The sequence below is a fragment of the Chrysochloris asiatica genome, unplaced genomic scaffold (genome assembly GCF_000296735.1).
Source record: "Chrysochloris asiatica unplaced genomic scaffold, ChrAsi1.0 scaffold00376, whole genome shotgun sequence".
In the NCBI taxonomy this organism is placed as follows: Eukaryota; Metazoa; Chordata; class Mammalia; order Afrosoricida; family Chrysochloridae; genus Chrysochloris; species Chrysochloris asiatica.
The window spans coordinates 691,349-710,044 of record NW_006408894.1 but is presented as its reverse complement, the minus strand read 5'-3'; the positions used below and the strand labels follow the sequence as shown (position 1 = coordinate 710,044).

At 37.9% G+C, this 18,696-nt stretch overlaps 1 protein-coding gene across 1 annotated transcript in view; it reads left to right on the top strand.

Moving 5' to 3' along the window:
• Positions 1-8,921, top strand: part of WWTR1 (WW domain containing transcription regulator 1) — a 193,538-nt gene extending 184,617 nt beyond the window's left edge. The window contains exons 4-6 of the mRNA XM_006876363.1: positions 1,283-1,416; positions 2,906-3,018; positions 8,189-8,921. Of these exons, the coding sequence (XP_006876425.1) occupies positions 1,283-1,416; positions 2,906-3,018; positions 8,189-8,373 (432 nt within the window). The 3' untranslated portion in view covers positions 8,374-8,921. The remainder of the gene's footprint in view (positions 1-1,282; positions 1,417-2,905; positions 3,019-8,188) is intronic.
• Positions 8,922-18,696: the final 9,775 nt, after the last annotated feature.

The window sequence follows — 18,696 nt, the reverse complement described above, 5'->3', positions numbered from 1 at the left end:
ATAGCCGATGACTTCACTAGGACTTGTCTAGACAGCAGCTCCTCTCTAAAGTCATAGCATGTTAGGGCTGGGCTGGGATAGATTTAACAAAGATACTGTTACTTAGATGGTCTAAATGTTCTGTTTGACATTGTATCCATGGTTTTGGGGTTTGAGGGATGGTGAGACCAATGACTTCAGCATGGAAAGCAGAAAACTGAGAGGCATAAATATGGGGAAGGACCTAGCATTGGTTTTGGATGCAAATATACGTACAAAGTGTTCTTCTTTGGTAACAACAGCAAATTTATGTTTATGAACTTGTTTGCCAAAATGGGAGAGGCTCTACCTAGAAAAAAGGAGCTCTGGTAGCATAGTGGTTATGAGTCAGGCTGCTAATCTCACGGTCAGCAGTTCAAAACTACCAGCAGGTCTGCAGGAGAAAGATGAGGCTTTCTGCTCTGGTAAAGATATACAGACTCGGAAACCCTATACAGGGTTGCTATAAGTCAGAACCGACTCCATGGCACATAACCATCACCACCATGCCTAGAGAAAGGAGTTGTAGTCAGAATTAGAACTTTTTAGTCTGACTCTTCTCAAGTAATGCTGACTTAAAACAAAATGCTGCATATATATATATATATATATTGCAAATTAACTTCATATACTATCAGTTAATCATCAGTGGTATTTGGATTGTGTCTGCATGGTTTTCAAACCTGCAGTCATTTTAGACCAATAATAATAATAATAAAAAGTCAAGTAAAAAACCTAATTGACTGCAACTCTTTTAGCTGGTAGTTTTGTTCTCTGGGCTATTGACATAAGGCTACCAGATATGATTGAATGGAGAGCCTGAACTCTGCAAACCCACAGTTTACTAACCTGAGAACGGCAAAGACCAGCTTGCATGTACCTGGTAGCCCAGAGGAGTCCAGCTGCTTTGAATGAATTGATTTTGATTTTAGTCTGAGAACTCGTTGGTAAAAATAGCCTAGTTCAGAGAAGTGTCTTGAGAAACCTTTATGTGATTGGGTGTTGAAACAATTGGAGGTGGGTGATGATTGGTCTCTGAGTACCAAAGGTCAAATATTAGCTGAGCTTCTCATTAACTTTATGAAAGTGAGAAAGTGGTTTTCATCTGTAAGAGTACTAGTAAATTCCTGGTGAACTTGACTGAATATTGGGAATAGAAATAAAGTGTTTCATAATTGCATGGTGGAAAGTTGTCCTATGAACTATACTTTGCTCTGATTCTTGTGACAATAAGTAACTCTTCTCTCTCTCTGTGTTTCTGCAGGAAGCTGCACTCTGTAGACAGCTCCCCATGGAAGCTGAGACTCTGGCCACAATTCAGGCTGCTGTCAACCCCCCCACCATGACCCCAGACATGAGATCCATCACTAATAATGGCTCAGATCCTTTCCTCAATGGGTAAGTTAACATTTGGGGGCCATTTATTTTTGCTTTCTTTATTAAATGGTCTAGAGTGTCATGAGTCTTTGTGTATGTTGGGAAATTGTAAGGAGCTTGGGGTGAAAATAGAGGGAAGAAGTCAGGGAGAGGTGGCAGGGAAAAAAAAAAGCAGAGGAAGACGTTTACATTTCTTAAAGTCTTAAGTTCACAACCTAGTTATATGAGATGAATAAACCCCTAGTCAGGAGCTTATATATGGAGATGAACTTACAATTTATGCAGAATGGTGTTTTATAGTAATTATTGGGAAGACTTGAAGTTTTATGTAGCCAACAGGACAAAATCATGTTATATGGTAACTTAGAGAACAAAACATTTAAGAGCTAATGTTTATGGTTAAATCTGAATAAGGTCTACAGTTTAATTAATAGCACTATACAATGTCAACTTCCTGGGTTTGATCATTATACTCTGTTTATGTAAGATGTTATTGGGTGAAGCTGCGTGAACAATACATGCGGACTCTCTATTCTTTTTGCAGCTTCAATGTGAACCTAAAATTACTTCAAAATTTACAAAATAATCTAAAAAAGAGACAATGTTATTTTGTTGCTGTTGTTTTTAAATGAAATGTAAAAGTAGAAGGAAAGGTAAAGCTAGCCAGGAGGTGTATTCATGAATAGAATTTTGTCAACCTTAATTGTAGCTGTTTAAGCCCTATTCCCTGTGCCTTTTCTTCTTCTGGAGAATCTTATGACAAGCACATCCATGCAATTATAAGCACTGTTAAAGAGAAAAAGAGAGAGAGATTGAGTGAAACAGAGAGAGATGAAAACTGTTAGTAACCTCCCTACAAAAAAAAAAAAAAAAAAAAATTACTCTTAAATTGTTGATTTTACAATATTTAGAATGCCTGAAAAATATAAACAATAATGTAAGAGTTACCCATATACCTGCCAACCAGAATTGTCATATTTCCATCCAATTTTTTAAAAAACAACAATGTTACAAATAATATTTTGACCCCATCTCCACCATCTCTGAATTCCTTTTACCCTTTGTCTTTCCTCGGTAATAACCACCACTATCCTGAAATGGTCTGTGTTCAACACAAATATTTTATACATTTTGCTGCTTGTTTATATGTGTATCCTTATAAATATTGTATGTTTTGTAAACGTATATGTAGAACAGCATTCAAATTACTATTTTAAGATGAAAAGGAAACTACTGTTAATTTACTGCGAGTGCTTAGTTTTTATTTGCTTATAACTTATTACTTTCATTGATGTTTGGATCTATGTTTCAAAGTAGAAAAGAAACATGAGTCCACTTCCCCTTCATTATCTGGAAAGTTGGGCTGAAAGGACCACAGTAGTTTTGCTATTTGTTGCCCTCTGCTTCCAGATGATTCTGCTCGATCTGCGTCCAAATACATGCTTGTATTTTAACTTTGACGTTAATCTATTGTGCTGACATTATAATTGCTCTGTCTTTTGCTCCTCAGAGGGCCTTATCATTCAAGGGAGCAGAGCACTGACAGTGGCCTGGGGCTGGGATGCTACAGTGTCCCAACAACTCCAGAAGATTTCCTCAGCAATGTGGATGAGATGGACACAGGTAGGAGCAGAGACTGTGAGTGCTGGCAGACTGTGATTTTAAATGGTCTCTTATTTCATCTCAATTTTTAAATCCAACCATTAAATTAAAAAGCCACCTGATTCCAGGTATGGTTAATAAACTCTAATCACTTCCCCATTGTTGTTGTTAAGTGCCATCAAGTTAATTACAACTCATAACATCCTTGTAGAGGGTTTCTGAGCAGTGGCTGGTGAGTTTGAACCGCTGACTTTGTGGTTAGCAGTGCACTGTTTATTCTACAGCACTATACCAGGACTCCAAGTCACTTCCCATATTCTATGCAAATATAATTTCATATATGGATGCAGACTTTGAATTTTTTTTTTTTTCTTGCTCCTCCTTACTCTTCCTATAGCTCTTTCCTCAAAGTTGCAATTAGACACCACAGTCTGCTGTTTTCCTCTTTCCACACGGGATATTTGTGTTGTAGTTTTAACTTATATAAGACCCTTTTCCTCTAAGAAAACTGTACTGATCTTATAGTTGAATTAGCATGCAAATTTTCCATGACATTCACAGCTTTCAGGAAGCAACCAATACTGGAAAGTTAACAACTCAGAGGATTCTGAATTGTGATCTCCAAGTTCCAATCACAGCACTAGTGTCCTCTCACCAATCAGAAATGAGGGAAGGGTGGCTTTTACCGACTCCACATCCTTCAAAATGTACCACCACCAAAAGTTTTTCTGGTTACCTAGTCTGATAAGTGGGGCCTCCTTCCATTGAAAACACTGAATTAGTCTTAGCCAAATCTAGAATTAATTGGGGACAGAGATGGTTCAGTAGTAGAATTCTTGCCTTCCATGTAAGAGACCTGGATCCAAACCTTGGCCAATTCAAGTCATGAGCAGCCACCACCTATTTGTGAATGGAAACTTTGTTGCTCCATATGCTAAACATATTTCAGCAGAGCTTCCAGACTAGATGGACTGGGAAGAAAAACTTGGCAATCCACTCCAGAAAATCAGCCCGTGAAGACTGTATAGATCACAATAGTCTGATCCACATCCTATCATGGAGATGGCACAGGACAAGGAGTATTTTGTTTTGCTGTGCATGGGGTCACCATGAATCTGGGGCCAACTTGACATTGGCCAACAGCAACAATCACAGACTTACTTGTGAAAGTCATAACCTTCAGAAGGTAGTCTAGAACCAACAAAAATGGCAGCCAATGTGTCCATTATTTGAAGTTACTCATGCAAGTTCCTCCTCCACCATCACTAATACTGAGACTAAAAGAAGCTGTTACACTTTTGCATACTGTCTGTTTGTTATCCTCTGCTTCTAGAAGAAAGACTCCTCTTCTTGCTCTGCATCCAAATGGTTGGTGAGATCCAAAGTCGAATGATTAGCCAGGTGTCAAATTAATGTAAGGGCATGGGGAACAGCTGCTCTGAGGACTGATTGTTGGCGGTCATCTCTGGGTTTAGAAGAGTGCACGGCCGTACTGTGAGGAGTCACACAGGAATGATTTGAATTGTTTGTTCTGCTGATTTTCAATTTATTACTTCAGGTTTCACCCTCCCTCTTCCCCAGCTCTGTTCTTCTCTCTCTGAACATTTTGGTGTGAGATTTATTTTAGCCTCTTGAGAACAGGGTTATGAAGTGGCTCCTTAAGTTTAATAATTGTTTGTTAATTTTTTAGATACTAGGAAGCTAGTTTATATGAAAGCAGAAATTAAGAAAGAAAAAGTTCAGGTTATTGAAATCTAAACTTTAAGAAAAAAATAGATGTTCTATTCTTCATCTATTGCAAATGATCTCAAGTGGGTACATAGGAAGTGTTTTGAAGTTGTACTGGGAAATTAAGTGATGGTCTGAAAAGAAAATGGTATTTGTAGACAGAATTGAGTTTCTATCCTTGCTCATCCACCATCCACTTCCTTGCGGTGACTTTGGGTATGTAACTCCCTTGACTTTGGATTTATCACCTATAAAGTACGAGAAATACACTGCTTCATAGAATAGTAAAAAGCATGAGAATTACAGAGCTTTCTTCCCGTCTTTCTAATAAAATAAAGTAATGCACAAAATGATCTGGATAAACTAAGCTTCCAAGTTCACCTGGTTAGGTGAGTGTCAGCTCATAGAGATTAGGGGTCACCTGTGTGAAGTCACTATAGGAAATGGACATTAACCTGTTCAAGAGGAGGAATGTAATTGTACAGGGACAAAATGAGAAAAAGCTGGTGGTAGGCAGGACACAATGTGGTCAGGAAAGAACTGTTTGACTGACCACATGATGAATGGGAAGGAGTCAGCTGAGCACTTCTTTTGAAAAGCACACATGGAAACAACAGCTGGATGTGGTGTGAGGTTAGAGTAAAGAAATAGCATGAACAAAGGCTGGGACGCATCATCCATCCTTACAGAATATTCTGTCCCAATCACACCCTTTTCAGAATTGCCTGTTTTGTTCTCTTCTGATTTTTAAGGAATGTGGATAAACCTTCAAAATGCAAAAAGATTTTATGAGATTACAAAATTATTCCCAAGAAAGATGTTAAGGTTGTTGACCGTAACGAAGAAGTAATCTCCTAATGCGTTCCACATATGAGGAGACAGGATAAGAGGAATGCTGTTAAAGCACAGAGGTTTTGTTTGGATAAGAAAATACAGTATTGAGTTATTTAAAAATTAGAAAATTAATAGAGGTGGAGATTAAAAAAGATTCTCAGCACTTTTAGATCAGATAATTTTTAGGACAAATCTAAAACTTCATTTCCACTTGTTATGCTGTTGGTTTCAACTCACAGCTATTCTGGTTAGGTTTTCTGAGGCTTTTTGCAGGAGCAGAAAGCATCATCTTTGTCCCTCATATTGGCTGGTGGGCTTGAACCGAACCAGCAACCTTGTGGTTTGTGTTGTGTGTGTGTGTTTATCCTACAGAGTACATAGTGACAGAGTAACCACACTTATCTGTTAAATTGTCATACTCTAGTGAGTGAAAAAGGAGCTCTGGTAGTGTAGTGGTTATGAATCAGGCTGCTAATCTCAAGGTCAGCAGTTCGAAACTACCAGCTGTTCCGCGGGAAAAAGATGAGGCTTTCTGCTCCTGTAAAGATTTACAGCCTCGGAAACCCTGTACAGAGTTGCTTTGAGTCGGAACTGACTCCATGGTACACCACCACCACCAATGAGTGAAAAAAAAAATCATTTTGACTTTTCTTTTCTGTTTTGACTTTTCAATATCTATAACACTATATTCCAGCCAAGTTGTCAGCATTATACCGTTGTTATTACAGATTACAGACCCTATAATATATTTTCCCAGAATCATTCATAATTTCTGAGTTCTAGAAAAGTCATTAAGCTTTGTTATCAACAATATGCAAGTTTGATTGTTTCCCCCATGACTTGAAAAGGTTTTTTGTGTGTTTTTGTTTTTTTTCTTTTTGGAAATTATATATAATTTAAACGAATTCTTGGAAGTTTTTCTCTGAATATTGAAATTTCTGTGCATCCTTTTCAAGAAGTCTACTACACTTGTAAAATGCAAAGGCTAGTTTAATAAGTTTCTTAAAAACTACAGTATGGTGGAAGCTGGCCTTAGTCATCAGTGCGCTTCAAACTTTGAGATAGATTTTATCCCTTTAAGAAAGAAAATTTTTGTGTCTGTTTGAGATAACCTGTAGCTCTTATATTGTGTTAACAGTGATTGAGTTCCCAGTCGTTTTCTTCCTTTGAGAAAGTTCAATCAATAAATTTGTTGTATTTTCATGTGTATATGTTTATATTCATGAATGATGCCTAAAGCTATGGCTATGTGTCAGACACTATTTGGCACTATACTCAAATATGTGAGGAAGATGGCAGTATCCCATTTTACATAGGAGGAAACTGAGCGTCAGGCAGGTGTGTCTACGGTCACACAGACTCAGTCTCATGAAGAATGTACCAGTATCCCATTTTATAGATGAGGACACTGAGGTCCAGTTGGACAAGTGTGTTTAAGATCAACAGATAAAAAGCTCAGTCTACTGACACCAAAGTTAGTTTATTTTCTCTTATGTTGTTTTTGTTAAGTGCCATCGAGTCAATCCCGACCCATTGCGACCCTGTGTAAGGTTTCCAAGGAGCAGCTGGTGAGCTTGTAGTTCAAATGACTTTGCAGTCTGGTGCATTAAACCACAGTGCCACCCCAGGACTCCATTTTCTCTTATACAAGTATACATAAAGAACAAATATTATTCATGTCATCTTTCATATACTTAGCCTTCCTCTATTTCAGCATTTTCTACACTATGTTCAGTAGATATTATCATTGGGATGTTAGTAGATTTATCTAAAATAGAATTAGGTGCCTTGATGGCATAGTGGATTACATGTTGGCCTGCTAAACACAGGGTCAACATTTCTAATCCCCTAGCTGCTCTGTGGGAGAAAAATGAGGCTTTCTGTTCCCGTAAAGATTTACAGCCTTGGAAACCCTACATAAGGTCCCTGTGAGCCAGAACTGACTGAACAGCACACAACCACCACCAAAAATAGAATTGGGTGGTTAAATGGATTTAGGAAATACTGGCTTAAAATAAAACAGATTTCTGTAAGACATTTCAGAACCTGCATATGTTTGCGTGCATTGTGACGCTGAGGAGGATAGCTAGTTTGGGGATGTAGTGTGTGGAAAGCAGGGAGAAGATCTGAAGAACCCACTTTATAAAATACTTTGCAAATGATGCCTAGAGCTATCAATGAAGAAAGTTTTTAATAACATGATTAAAAGAAACTCCTGTCCTATTGTCTTTAAGCATTAGAAGGATGATAGGGGTAAATACAAGCTTATAGTTAAATCCTTAGATTATAGCTAAGGTCTTTATTATAGGAAGAACTCACTACTCACTCATAAACCATCTATTCATGTCTCTGCTGGGAAAGGCTCACATCACAGGTCAGATCCACAGTGCCTTTGCATGCTTCTTTCTTATCTTCCTGGACTTTTCCATTCAGGGCTATGTCTGGGGAAAAACACTGAGGAAGCATTCACCCGCCACCTCTGTATTTCTTATTAGTACAGGTCACCAACTCAGTTTCAGTGATGTGGTAGCTGAGATTTCCCACAAAGATAATTTTTTTTTTTTGACTTGCAACAATGGCTAAAAGAAAAGGAAAAGAATTAAAATTGCTTCCTTTCTTTCTCTTGTAGGAGAAAATGCAGGACAGACACCTATGAACATCAATACTCAGCAGACCCGCTTCCCTGATTTTCTTGACTGTCTTCCGGGAACAAATGTTGACCTAGGAACATTGGAATCTGAAGATCTGATCCCCCTCTTCAATGATGTAGAGTCTGCACTGAACAAAAGCGAGCCCTTTCTAACCTGGCTGTAGTCAGTACTGTTGTAGCTTGGATGCAGCCATAACCTGACATTTCCTGGGCCTCTTGGAAAAAACAATGGGACAGAGCAAGTCTGCAGGTGCACCACTTTCTGCCTCCATGACTTTTGCTCTCTCCTTTCCATGTGGCCAGTTTAATCATTGCCTGGATTTGATTGAAAGTAACTTAAGTTACACTCATAAATAAATAGTCTATTTTCATTTTCTGCAAGCCTGCATTCCTGTGATGGGTTATGCAAAATTGATTATGCAGAATTATGTTTTCTCTATTCTCTCTGCTGCTCCATGACTAAGCTGTATGAGTGGTAGTTTAAATTTATAGATCAATTGACTATAAACCATAAAAAGCTCACCACAGGCAGTAACTTCTGATGGGTGGCTTGGTCCAGGAAATGTGCACAAAAGGAGACCCCATTTGCAATTTCAAAAACTGGTGGCAGTAGTATCAAATGCTTTAAAATATATTTAACTTGAGCTTTAAAAAAATCATTGTATGGATAGTAAAATTCTGCTGTATGGCGTACAATGTAGTTTTGGATCCATGCTGGCTCCGACAGCTCATATTAATCTTTATTTACAAAGGCACACCCAGTCCCATGGGAGTCTAGCCAGCATCCTTTTACTGCAGAGCCTGTAGACAACTAGTCCCCCAATGGGAGAGCAGCAGCAGCTCTAGTTACCATTTTCACACTGCGCATATTGGGAAAGACCAGCTTAGTACTAACGAGGAACATTTACTAAACAAAACTTTTTACAATGCCAACTTCGAGTTTCATTTTTTTTAAATTGCAGCTAGGAATGTGATATGGATGTTATATAAAGCACTAGAATTTTGTAGCTGATGACAGGACAGCTAAATGTTTTTGATAAATCAGTGGCAAGTGCATTTTTGCCTATTGAAAACTTTTCTGAAAACATTGGGATGGCATAGTTTTCGGCCTTATGGTCCATGCAGTAAGCAGTTGCTTTATAAATTCTGAAGCCTTGTCAGTTTTGTTTTTTGAGACTTCAAATGTTTGTAATAATCTTATCTATGAAACAGTTTGAAGGATGAAGCAGCTCTCTGACTGACGTATAAAAAAAATGCCCCGTTGAGGGCATAAGGTGGAGACATACGCTTCTGAATTCAGTAAAAATGGATCCCTTAGTATATGATCCTAACCTTGTTTGCTACAGTTGGTATAAAAAGGCATGAAATGTGTACTCAATACCTCTTATGTAACCAGGAACGTTGTTTTATTAGCTTTTAAGGACTGAGACAGAGCATCAGGTTCCCCCAGCCTGCAGTCAGCCTGCCATGCCAATGAAGTCCTCAACTGCTTAATATTTCCAACGGCCATTATTTATAATCTATGAATTTAATCTCTTTAAAATGTATTGTTTTGGGAAGACATTAATAATTCAGGTCTCTGAGAGGAAGCTTTCAATTCTCAAGGGGTCTTATGTGTTGGGGATCTTCAATAAGATCCTTTTTTATATACCAGAATATAGACATGTAGAACACATCTTATCTTGTTGGGAAGAAGTCAAGTGAAAAGGTCAGAGATGAAGTAGTAAAGTTAAGGAATAGAGTGGAAAGGGTACTAGTTGTGAAATGGAATTAGATAAGTAGTTGTTCCCCCCCAAAGCAAGAGGACAAGCAGGAGGTGTGAGAGGTGCCCCAAAAGAACAAAGCAGCAATTTCCTATTGCAACCTTTATACCAGACGACTCTCTTGTCAAGGAAAAGAAGGCTTTGGTGCACTTTATGTGGGAGGAGGAAGGGCAGGGCTGATGTTACTGAGCATGTAGCAGGCACAAGTGTAAGCCTGCTGTGGCTTCCAATGCAATGAAGTGATTTTTTTTTTTTTTTTTTTTTTTCTAAAGGACCCATGGTTTATGTTCTCCTAATTCCTTTCCCTCTCTCTAAGCACTTTGAGAGAGATGGGTAGATGTCTATGTTGCTACTAAATTGAAGGGAGCACTACTTCTTTTTCATGTTTGTTAGCAATAATTGCAAAGAGAATTGTATATTCTTTCTAAGAAAAAAAGAAAAACAAGGGACCGAACAAAACTGAGCAGTGTTACTGTATTTTTTTAAAAACTATTTTTATAGACTCATTTTCAGGTTATTAAATGTAAGAAGCAGATGCCCTTCTTCTTTCTTTTCTTTTTTTTTTTCTCTTTTGAAATAGTTAAAACATTGTTGATTTTTGCATTACCAATTTTTAAAAGTAATTTTCTAGGAGGCTTGTGGCATTAGAAAATACTAGATTTTTATATTTAGTGAAATTAATTAGAACATTTATTAATGAACTTCATACGTATTTTTCCAAAAATAAACTATAGACCCGGTCTATATGTTTACTAATAGGTAAAGACGGATATAATGCTTTGTTTGTGTAGGCCATAAGATAATGGCCTTTATCAAAGAACACTAAAGCTAGAAATTCTTAAGTAAGGACAGCTTTTTAATGGATGTTTCCTATCAGTTCAAGTAAAATTCCCTGAAGAATTCATAATAAGGTGCTATTTATACTACATTTCTTATTATAAAACAACTGCCAGGGTATCTAGTCTTTTGAGTCCTAGATGAATCAATAAGCTTCACCATTTCACCCAATAACTTAGTCAAATGTTAGGAAGTAAAACTGAAAAATAATTTCAGAAATCTTTCTTTGAAGACTTTTTCCCCCTCTGATTAAAAAAATATATATATTGTTTTGAAGTAAATACATTGTTAAAACCTATCTGTAGCTCTATTAAATCTAAGTAATTGTTATACGGTGTTTTACCATAGTGTTTAGTATGTGAATACCATTTCTTTCATTGAATACACCATATATGGGAAGCATGTAAAACAGTGGAAAAAAAAAAAAAATGAGTGTGCGGGAGGTGCTGTTGACCACACCTTGGTAGAAGATGGTGATCTGGAAGAGTGAGAAAAGTATTGTTAATTACCATTGGTATTTTCATGATGTAATTAGAAAGTAACTGCTGAAAGTACAACTTCTATGAAAAAAAGTTAAATAAAACTGTAGATTCATTTAATTGGGAAAATGGATGATTGAGAGAGACCGTTTCCCTAACACACTACATCATTTATGTGCTATTACTTTTACTTTTTAAAAAATTTACTCTTTTACATTTTGTAATATGACATATGTGTGTTTATTTTTTCATTTAGAATGCTATGCATACAGAAAGTATGCTGCCAAATCAATCAGATCAAACCATTTTACCAGGAGTTTGGTACTGGTTTTTACTTCTCTGATTCTGTATAAGAAAAATAAATACAATTCAATTTCCACTTGGAGCCTTAGCCTTTTTATTATTTGTGTGTGTTCCTTTTATTGAGAGTTTTTGGGTGGTACTGAAGAGACGCTTATGTAACATTCCTGGCAAACAATGAAGGAAATAAAATTCTGTAGGCAAACATTTTTTTGGCTCAAATGCCTGGGCTTCAACATTGTAAATATCCACAGAATTCTGGTTTTTGCTTTATTTGAAGTAGCTCAGAGACATTTTTAGAAGTGAAGAGGACTTGAAGCTCTTACTGATGAAGATCAAAGACCACATACAGCCTTCAGCATGGTTTACACCTCAACATTGTTGTTGTTCGGTGCCATTGAGTCAGTACCGACTCATAGCGACCTTATGCACAGCAGAACGAAACACTGCCCGATCCTGGGCCAACCTCACTACCATTTACCATGCTTGAGTCCGTCGATGCTACCACCTGGCCAATCCATCTCATTGGGGGTCTTCCTCTTTTTCTCTGATGCTACCAAATGTGATACCCTTCTCCAGCGACTGGTCCCTCCTGACACTATGTCTAAAGTATGAGAGATGAAGTTTGGCCATCCTGGCCTCCAAGGAGCATTCTGGCTGCACTTCTTTCATCACAGATCTGTTTGCTTGTTGGCAACCCATGGCACTTTCAATATTCTCCTCCAACACGGTAACTCAAATGCATCAATTCTTCTATGGTCTTCCTTATTCACTGTCCAGCTTTTGCATGCATATGAGGTTATTGAAAATACCATGGCGTGGGTCAGGCACACTTTAGCGCTCAAGCTGACATCTTTGCTCTTCAACACTATTAAAAGGTCTTGTGCAGAAGATCTGCCTAATGCAATACGTAGTTTGATTTCTTGACTGCTGCTTCCATGAGTGTTGATAGTTGATCCAAGAAGAATGAAGTCCTTGACAACTTCAATCTTTTCTCCATTGATAAGAGTGTTGTTGATTGGTCCAGTGGTAAGGATTTTTATTTTCTTTACATTGAGATGTAATCCATACCGAAGGCTGTGGTCTATGATCTTCATCAGTAAATGTTTTAAGTCCTCTTCACTTTCAGCAAAAAAGGTTATATCATCTACATATCTCAGGCTGTTAATGAGTCTTCCTCCAATCCTGATACCACATTTTTATTCATATAACCCAGCTTCTCAGATTATTTGCTCAGCATACAGGTTGAATAAGTATGGTGAAAGAATACAACCCTGTCGCACAGTTTTCTTAATTTTAAACCATGTTCTGTTCAATCAACTGCCTCTTGGTCCATGTACAGATTCTTCATAAGCACAATTAAATGTCCTGGAATACTCATATTTTGCAATGTTGTCCATAGCTTGTCATGATCCACACATTCAAAAGCCTTTGCATAGTTAATAAAGGAAGAAGGAGTGACGAACTACTTCTGAATATTAAGTCACTGAAAACCTTATGAATAGCAGAGAAACACTTCAACATAAAACAAAATCCTCACAACTAGACCGACCCATAAGCAACATCATGATAAATGGAGAATGGATTGAAGTTGTCAAGGATTTTATTTTATATTGATTTATAATCAATGCTTCTGGAAGCAGCAATTACAAAGTCAAATAATGTATTGCTTTGGGAAAACCTACTGCAAAAGATCTCTTTAGTGTTAAAAAGCAAAAATGTCATTAGAGGACACCTTTGAGAGTGTGCCTTCCACAAGCCATGGTATTTTCAGATGTCACATATATATGCAAATTACTGACAATGAGTAAAGAAACTGAAGAACTGATGCTTTTGAATCACGATGTTGGCAAAGAATATCAAATTTATCATGGGATGCCAGAAGAATGAACAAATCTTTCTGGGAGGAAATACAGCTTAGAATTGACACAGTGTCTACAACAATGTGCTCAAAAGTAAGAATGGCTGTGAGGAGGGCACAGGACCTACCAGTGTTTCCTTCTATTATGTGTTGGATCATTTTGAGTTAAAACCAACTCAGCAGCATCTAACGACAACATATTTCTAACACCCTCATAGAGCATGTCTGTGTGAAAGCAAATCCTTCATACTAGCTGATGGAGCTGTTGGTATGAAGGATTTGCTTTCACACAGGTGTGTGGCATTGGAGTCCTGAGGTGGCACTGTAAGATAAGCACTGAACTACTAACCACAGGTTGGTGGTTCAAACCCATCAGCCACTATTTAGAAACCCTATACAAGGTTGCTACAAGTTGGAACTGACTTGATGGCACTTAAAACAACAACTGTGACATCAGGACTGTATGATTCCTAGTCTTTGCTTCTGTTATTAACAATAGGGTGTCATGTTTTTGTTGTAAAAATTAAAAACAAAACAGCAGGTTGTCTTATGCGCTTAGTGTGGTGCTGTGAGGGTATATTGTCTCATGGTGGAGTTCTTTGACTTTTACGCTCATGATACATTTGTCCACTCCATAAAATACATGAGATGCGAGTACTCGTAGCAGAAACATTCAGATAAGCCACAGAAAGAAGTGGTATTGATGGAAACAACTTATCAGCATTTCAGAGTCTACATTTCATTCATCTTTCTGCGAAACATTTCATTACTCACTATTGAAAGTATGAAATAAAAATGAGAGATTTTTTTCAAATCTCAGACTTTAAGAAGTGTATATAAGTTAAACTGCCCCTGGTGATGCTGTAAAGTAAGCACTGGACTACTAACAACACGGTCAGCAGTACGAATCCACCAGCCATGCCAAGGCTTTCTGCTTTTGTAAAGATTTATAGTCTCAGGCTCCCTAAACAGGGCCTCTATGAGTCAGAACCATCTCTATGGCAGTGAATTAGGTTTGTTGCTTCAGCTAGTATGAGCTATATTTTTGCTTTTTCTAACACCAACAACAAAAATTGTACGTGTTGGTTTAGAGCTTCTTTTTCTTTTCCTCTTTATATACACTGCTGTTGAGTAGATTCTCAATCATAGTGACCCTATAAAGAGCCTCTGGTAGTGTAGTGGTTACAAGTCGGACTACTAACTTCAAGGTCAGCAGTTTGAAACTACCAATCATTCCATGGGAGAAAGAGGAGGCTTTCTACTCAAAGATTTATTCTACTCAAATAAAGATTTACAGCCTGGAAAACTTTATGCCGGGTTACTATGAGTTGGAACCAACCCCACAGCATACCACCACCACGATCCTAGATGACAGAGTAGGGTTCCCAAGGCTGCAAATATCATTACAAAAGCTGACTTTATCACAGAGCCCTGTTGTTCCAAAGTTGAGTATACATCAATATTTACCTCTGTTCCATTTAGCCCATGCAAACGTGCCTAAGTGTTCTCCTGTTTACCTGTTCTTCCATTCCCCTTCCCCTTATTGTGTATTGCCCTCCCCAACACCTGAACTGTGATGTGTCTATTCCCTACCCTGTGCTCTACCATCCCCTCCCTCCCACTCCTGGTAACCAAGAATTTTTTTCCCCCTTTTAGTATGAGTATCTTTTCTTAAGTTTTTACAATAATGGTGTTATGCAATATTTGTCCTTTTGTGACTGACTGATTTCATTCAGCATAATATCCTCAAGTTTCATCCATGTTATGTGGTTGCTTGCAGCTTCCTTTTGCTGTATATGTTCTTGATGTCATCTCACAACTCTTCTGGTTTTAAGTCACTAGTGTCTAAGAGATCAAATCTGGTTTTGAGATGGTCTCTAAATTCAGGTAGGACATATTCAAGGTCATATTTTTTCTCTTGTGAACTTATTTTCATTTTCGTCAGCTTCAGCCTGAGCTTGCATATGAGCAGTTTATGGTCTGTTCCATGGTCAGCCCCTGGAATTGTTTTGTCTGATGATATTGAGCTTTTCCATTGTCTTTCCCTACAGAATTAGTCAATTTGATTCCTGTTTATTCCATCTGGCAAGTTCCATGTGTACAGTCATCTTTTTTGTTGTTTAAAAAGATATTTGCAAAAAAGAAGTTATTGGTCTTGAAAATTTTTATCATGCAATCTCTAGCATTGTTTCTATCAACAAGGTCATATTTTCTAGCTACAGATCCTTCCTGTTTGTTTCCAAATTTTGCATTCCAATCACCAGTAATTATCAATACATCTTGATTATATGTTTGATCGTTTTCAGACTGATAAATTGGTAGAATTCTTCAATTTCATCATCACTGGTTTAAGAGGTTGGTGCCTAAATTTGTAAGTACTCTCACTTGATAAAGCTTTTCTTAAATAATCCTTCTTTAATTAACTATTTTACATAAGTCCTTGTCACAGGTCTTACTTCTGGGAACCAGAGCTAAGCCAGTAACCGAATAAACTCCTTCAAACAAATAATAAAGACAAGCAGCCTAATAGAAATGTGGGCCAAAGATGTAAATAGAAAATTCATGGAAAAGGAAACTTGGTGTTAAGTAATTTGTCAGCCTCATCACTAATCAGTAAAATGGGAATTTAGATAATAATGATACACCATGTCACTTCTATCAAAACAGCAAAATTAAAAAGACTGAAAACACCAAGTGCTGCTTATTGTTGTTGAGTGCCTTTAAGTCAGTCCGACTCATAGCGACTCAGTCAGTCTAGGGTTTCCAGGGAGCAGTTGGTGAACTTGAACCACTGACCTTGCAATTCAACCAACTTTGCCATCCAGTGCATTAAACCACAGCACGACACCAGGACTTTAAGTGTTGGCTAGGATTGTGGGAAAACAGCAATACTTATACATAGCTGGTGGCAGCATAAGTTGATATGGTCACTTTTCAACCTTGGTGAGACCAGCTATTGCATTTGTTTTTCTGATCACTGTATCCCCAATCCCTGGAACAATGCCTAGTACACAGTGGATGCCCAACAAATATTTGTTAAATGGACTAAATTTTTTGGTACACTCCAAGGAAGCAAGTAGTTTCAGAAGGAACACACAAATAATTAGGGCTCAAAATTAGGGGAAGAGGAATTTCCTAGCCAAGTTAGTTGATTAATACAATTTATTACCAATCAATGGAGTGGCTGATGTTGAAGACGAACCAGTTCAGAGTTGAGCCTTGTACGTTTGTTTGTAGGATATTTCAGTTTCTGTTAAAAAATTATTATTGAAAATTCATTTATTGACATTTTCCATTAAAAACTACTATTTTATAAGTCTTTCCATAGGGTATTTGTTTTCAAAATCATGATTTAATATTGCATGGCCACTGAAACTCTTGGAAGTATACTACTCAACTTTTATTGGAACAGCTAGGACTCCTGATGTGGCTCTATAGAATCAGTACTGGACTGCAAACCACAAGGTTGGCAGTTCAAACCCACCAGCTGCTCCTTGGAAACCCTATACAGGTCTCTATGAGTCAGAACTGACTCGAAGGCATTTAACAACAACAACAACATAAAGTACTGTAGATGTTGGTTAAAACATGGAGAAACTCTGACATCTGTCTTTCTACCCAAAACAGATAAATATATGCAACATATTAAAATGGTTATAGACCAAGATCAGTTACAATACCATATTTTCTCAAATAATGGACCTATGTAAATGACACACACATACATAATGTGCAAGCAAGCATAAGAAACTAACATTTGAATGGGTTTCACCATTTGTAAAAATAAGATGTATGTGTGTTATTTGGGAAAAATATAATATGCTATATTTGGAAGGCTTTTTGGATGAATTTCTGATCACTGGAATGAGATATGTTTATTAATTCTGGCCTGAACTGGAATGAATTTATCCCAGGAATGTTCCAGAAGGTCTGGGTAAATCAGTTCCTCAAGGCTGACTTCCATAATGTAGCACACTTAGAACTTTATCTGAAATGTCCCCAAATTTCAAGATTTATCAGATCAATTAACTAAGACATTTTACTATTTCAGGGTCTCTGAAGGCTTTGAAAAACTGAATAGCTTTAGGTTCAGCTTGTAGTAAAATGATCAAATCTGTAACATTTTACATTGAATTCCAGGTGGTTTATAACTCTGGTGAAGCAGTGGCTAAGCACTTGGCTGCTAATCTAAATGTCAGCTTTTCAAACCCACCTTGCTCCATGGGATAAAGATCAGGCAATCTGCTTCCATAAAAATTCCAGCCTTGGAAACCTTCTGGGGCCAGTTCTACTTTACCCTATTCGGAATCAGGTTCTCCATAGGTTCCCAGAAGCCTTCACGTTGAATATAGACTCTGAAAACCTTTCCTACTGTTTGTGCTTTGAAATGGGTCCTGGTAACTTTCAAAGTGTTAAGTTAATATACCCTTGAAATATAGCTAGAAACTATGTATAAGTTGTATTTAAAATATTAATATGTAAGGGTCACAGCATTTTATGCCCTGAAGGAACTTTTCATTTTGTTAGTCACTAGGTCACATGACACATTCCTCATATGTTTATTGTTTGAGGACCAGAGGTAGAGTGACAGATTATCCCAGTTTTCCTGGGACTGAGGAGTTTCCTGAGACGTGAGTCTTGTGGAGAAGAGTCCGAGCGAGTAGGCGACAGTTGGGAACATGTGTTGTGTACTCACTGGCAGGATTAGCTACATAATTTGCAGGACTCAGTGTAAAATAAGGATGTAGGGCCCCTTGCTCAACATTGATTAAGAATTTCAAGATAGCAGCTGTTGTTGTTAGGTTGGTTCCAGCCCACAGTGACCATAAGATTTCAAAGGAGTGGCTGGTGAGCTTGAACCGCCAACCTAGTGGTTCAAACCGACCTTACAGTTCAGTACATTAACCTACAACACCACATCATTAAACCAAGCATGACATCCTTATAATGGGACACATGACCATGAAGTCTACCCTGTTTGTTGGTCTCTACTAATGTTGTGTATACAATCATGTAAATCAGGGACTTGAAATGACAGTGTATCCCTTTGTAAGAATATGAAACAAGGCCACATTACCCCCTCGATCCCCCCGCCGTCCCAACCCAACCCCACCGGACCATGAGCACCCACCAGACCTTGCCGTACACCTCGGACCGAGCGCCTGCACCCCATTACCCCCCCCACCCGCCATAATAAGCGAGAGCCCCGCCCAGCCCGCCAGAACCCCCGCGGGCCCCGCCCTGCTT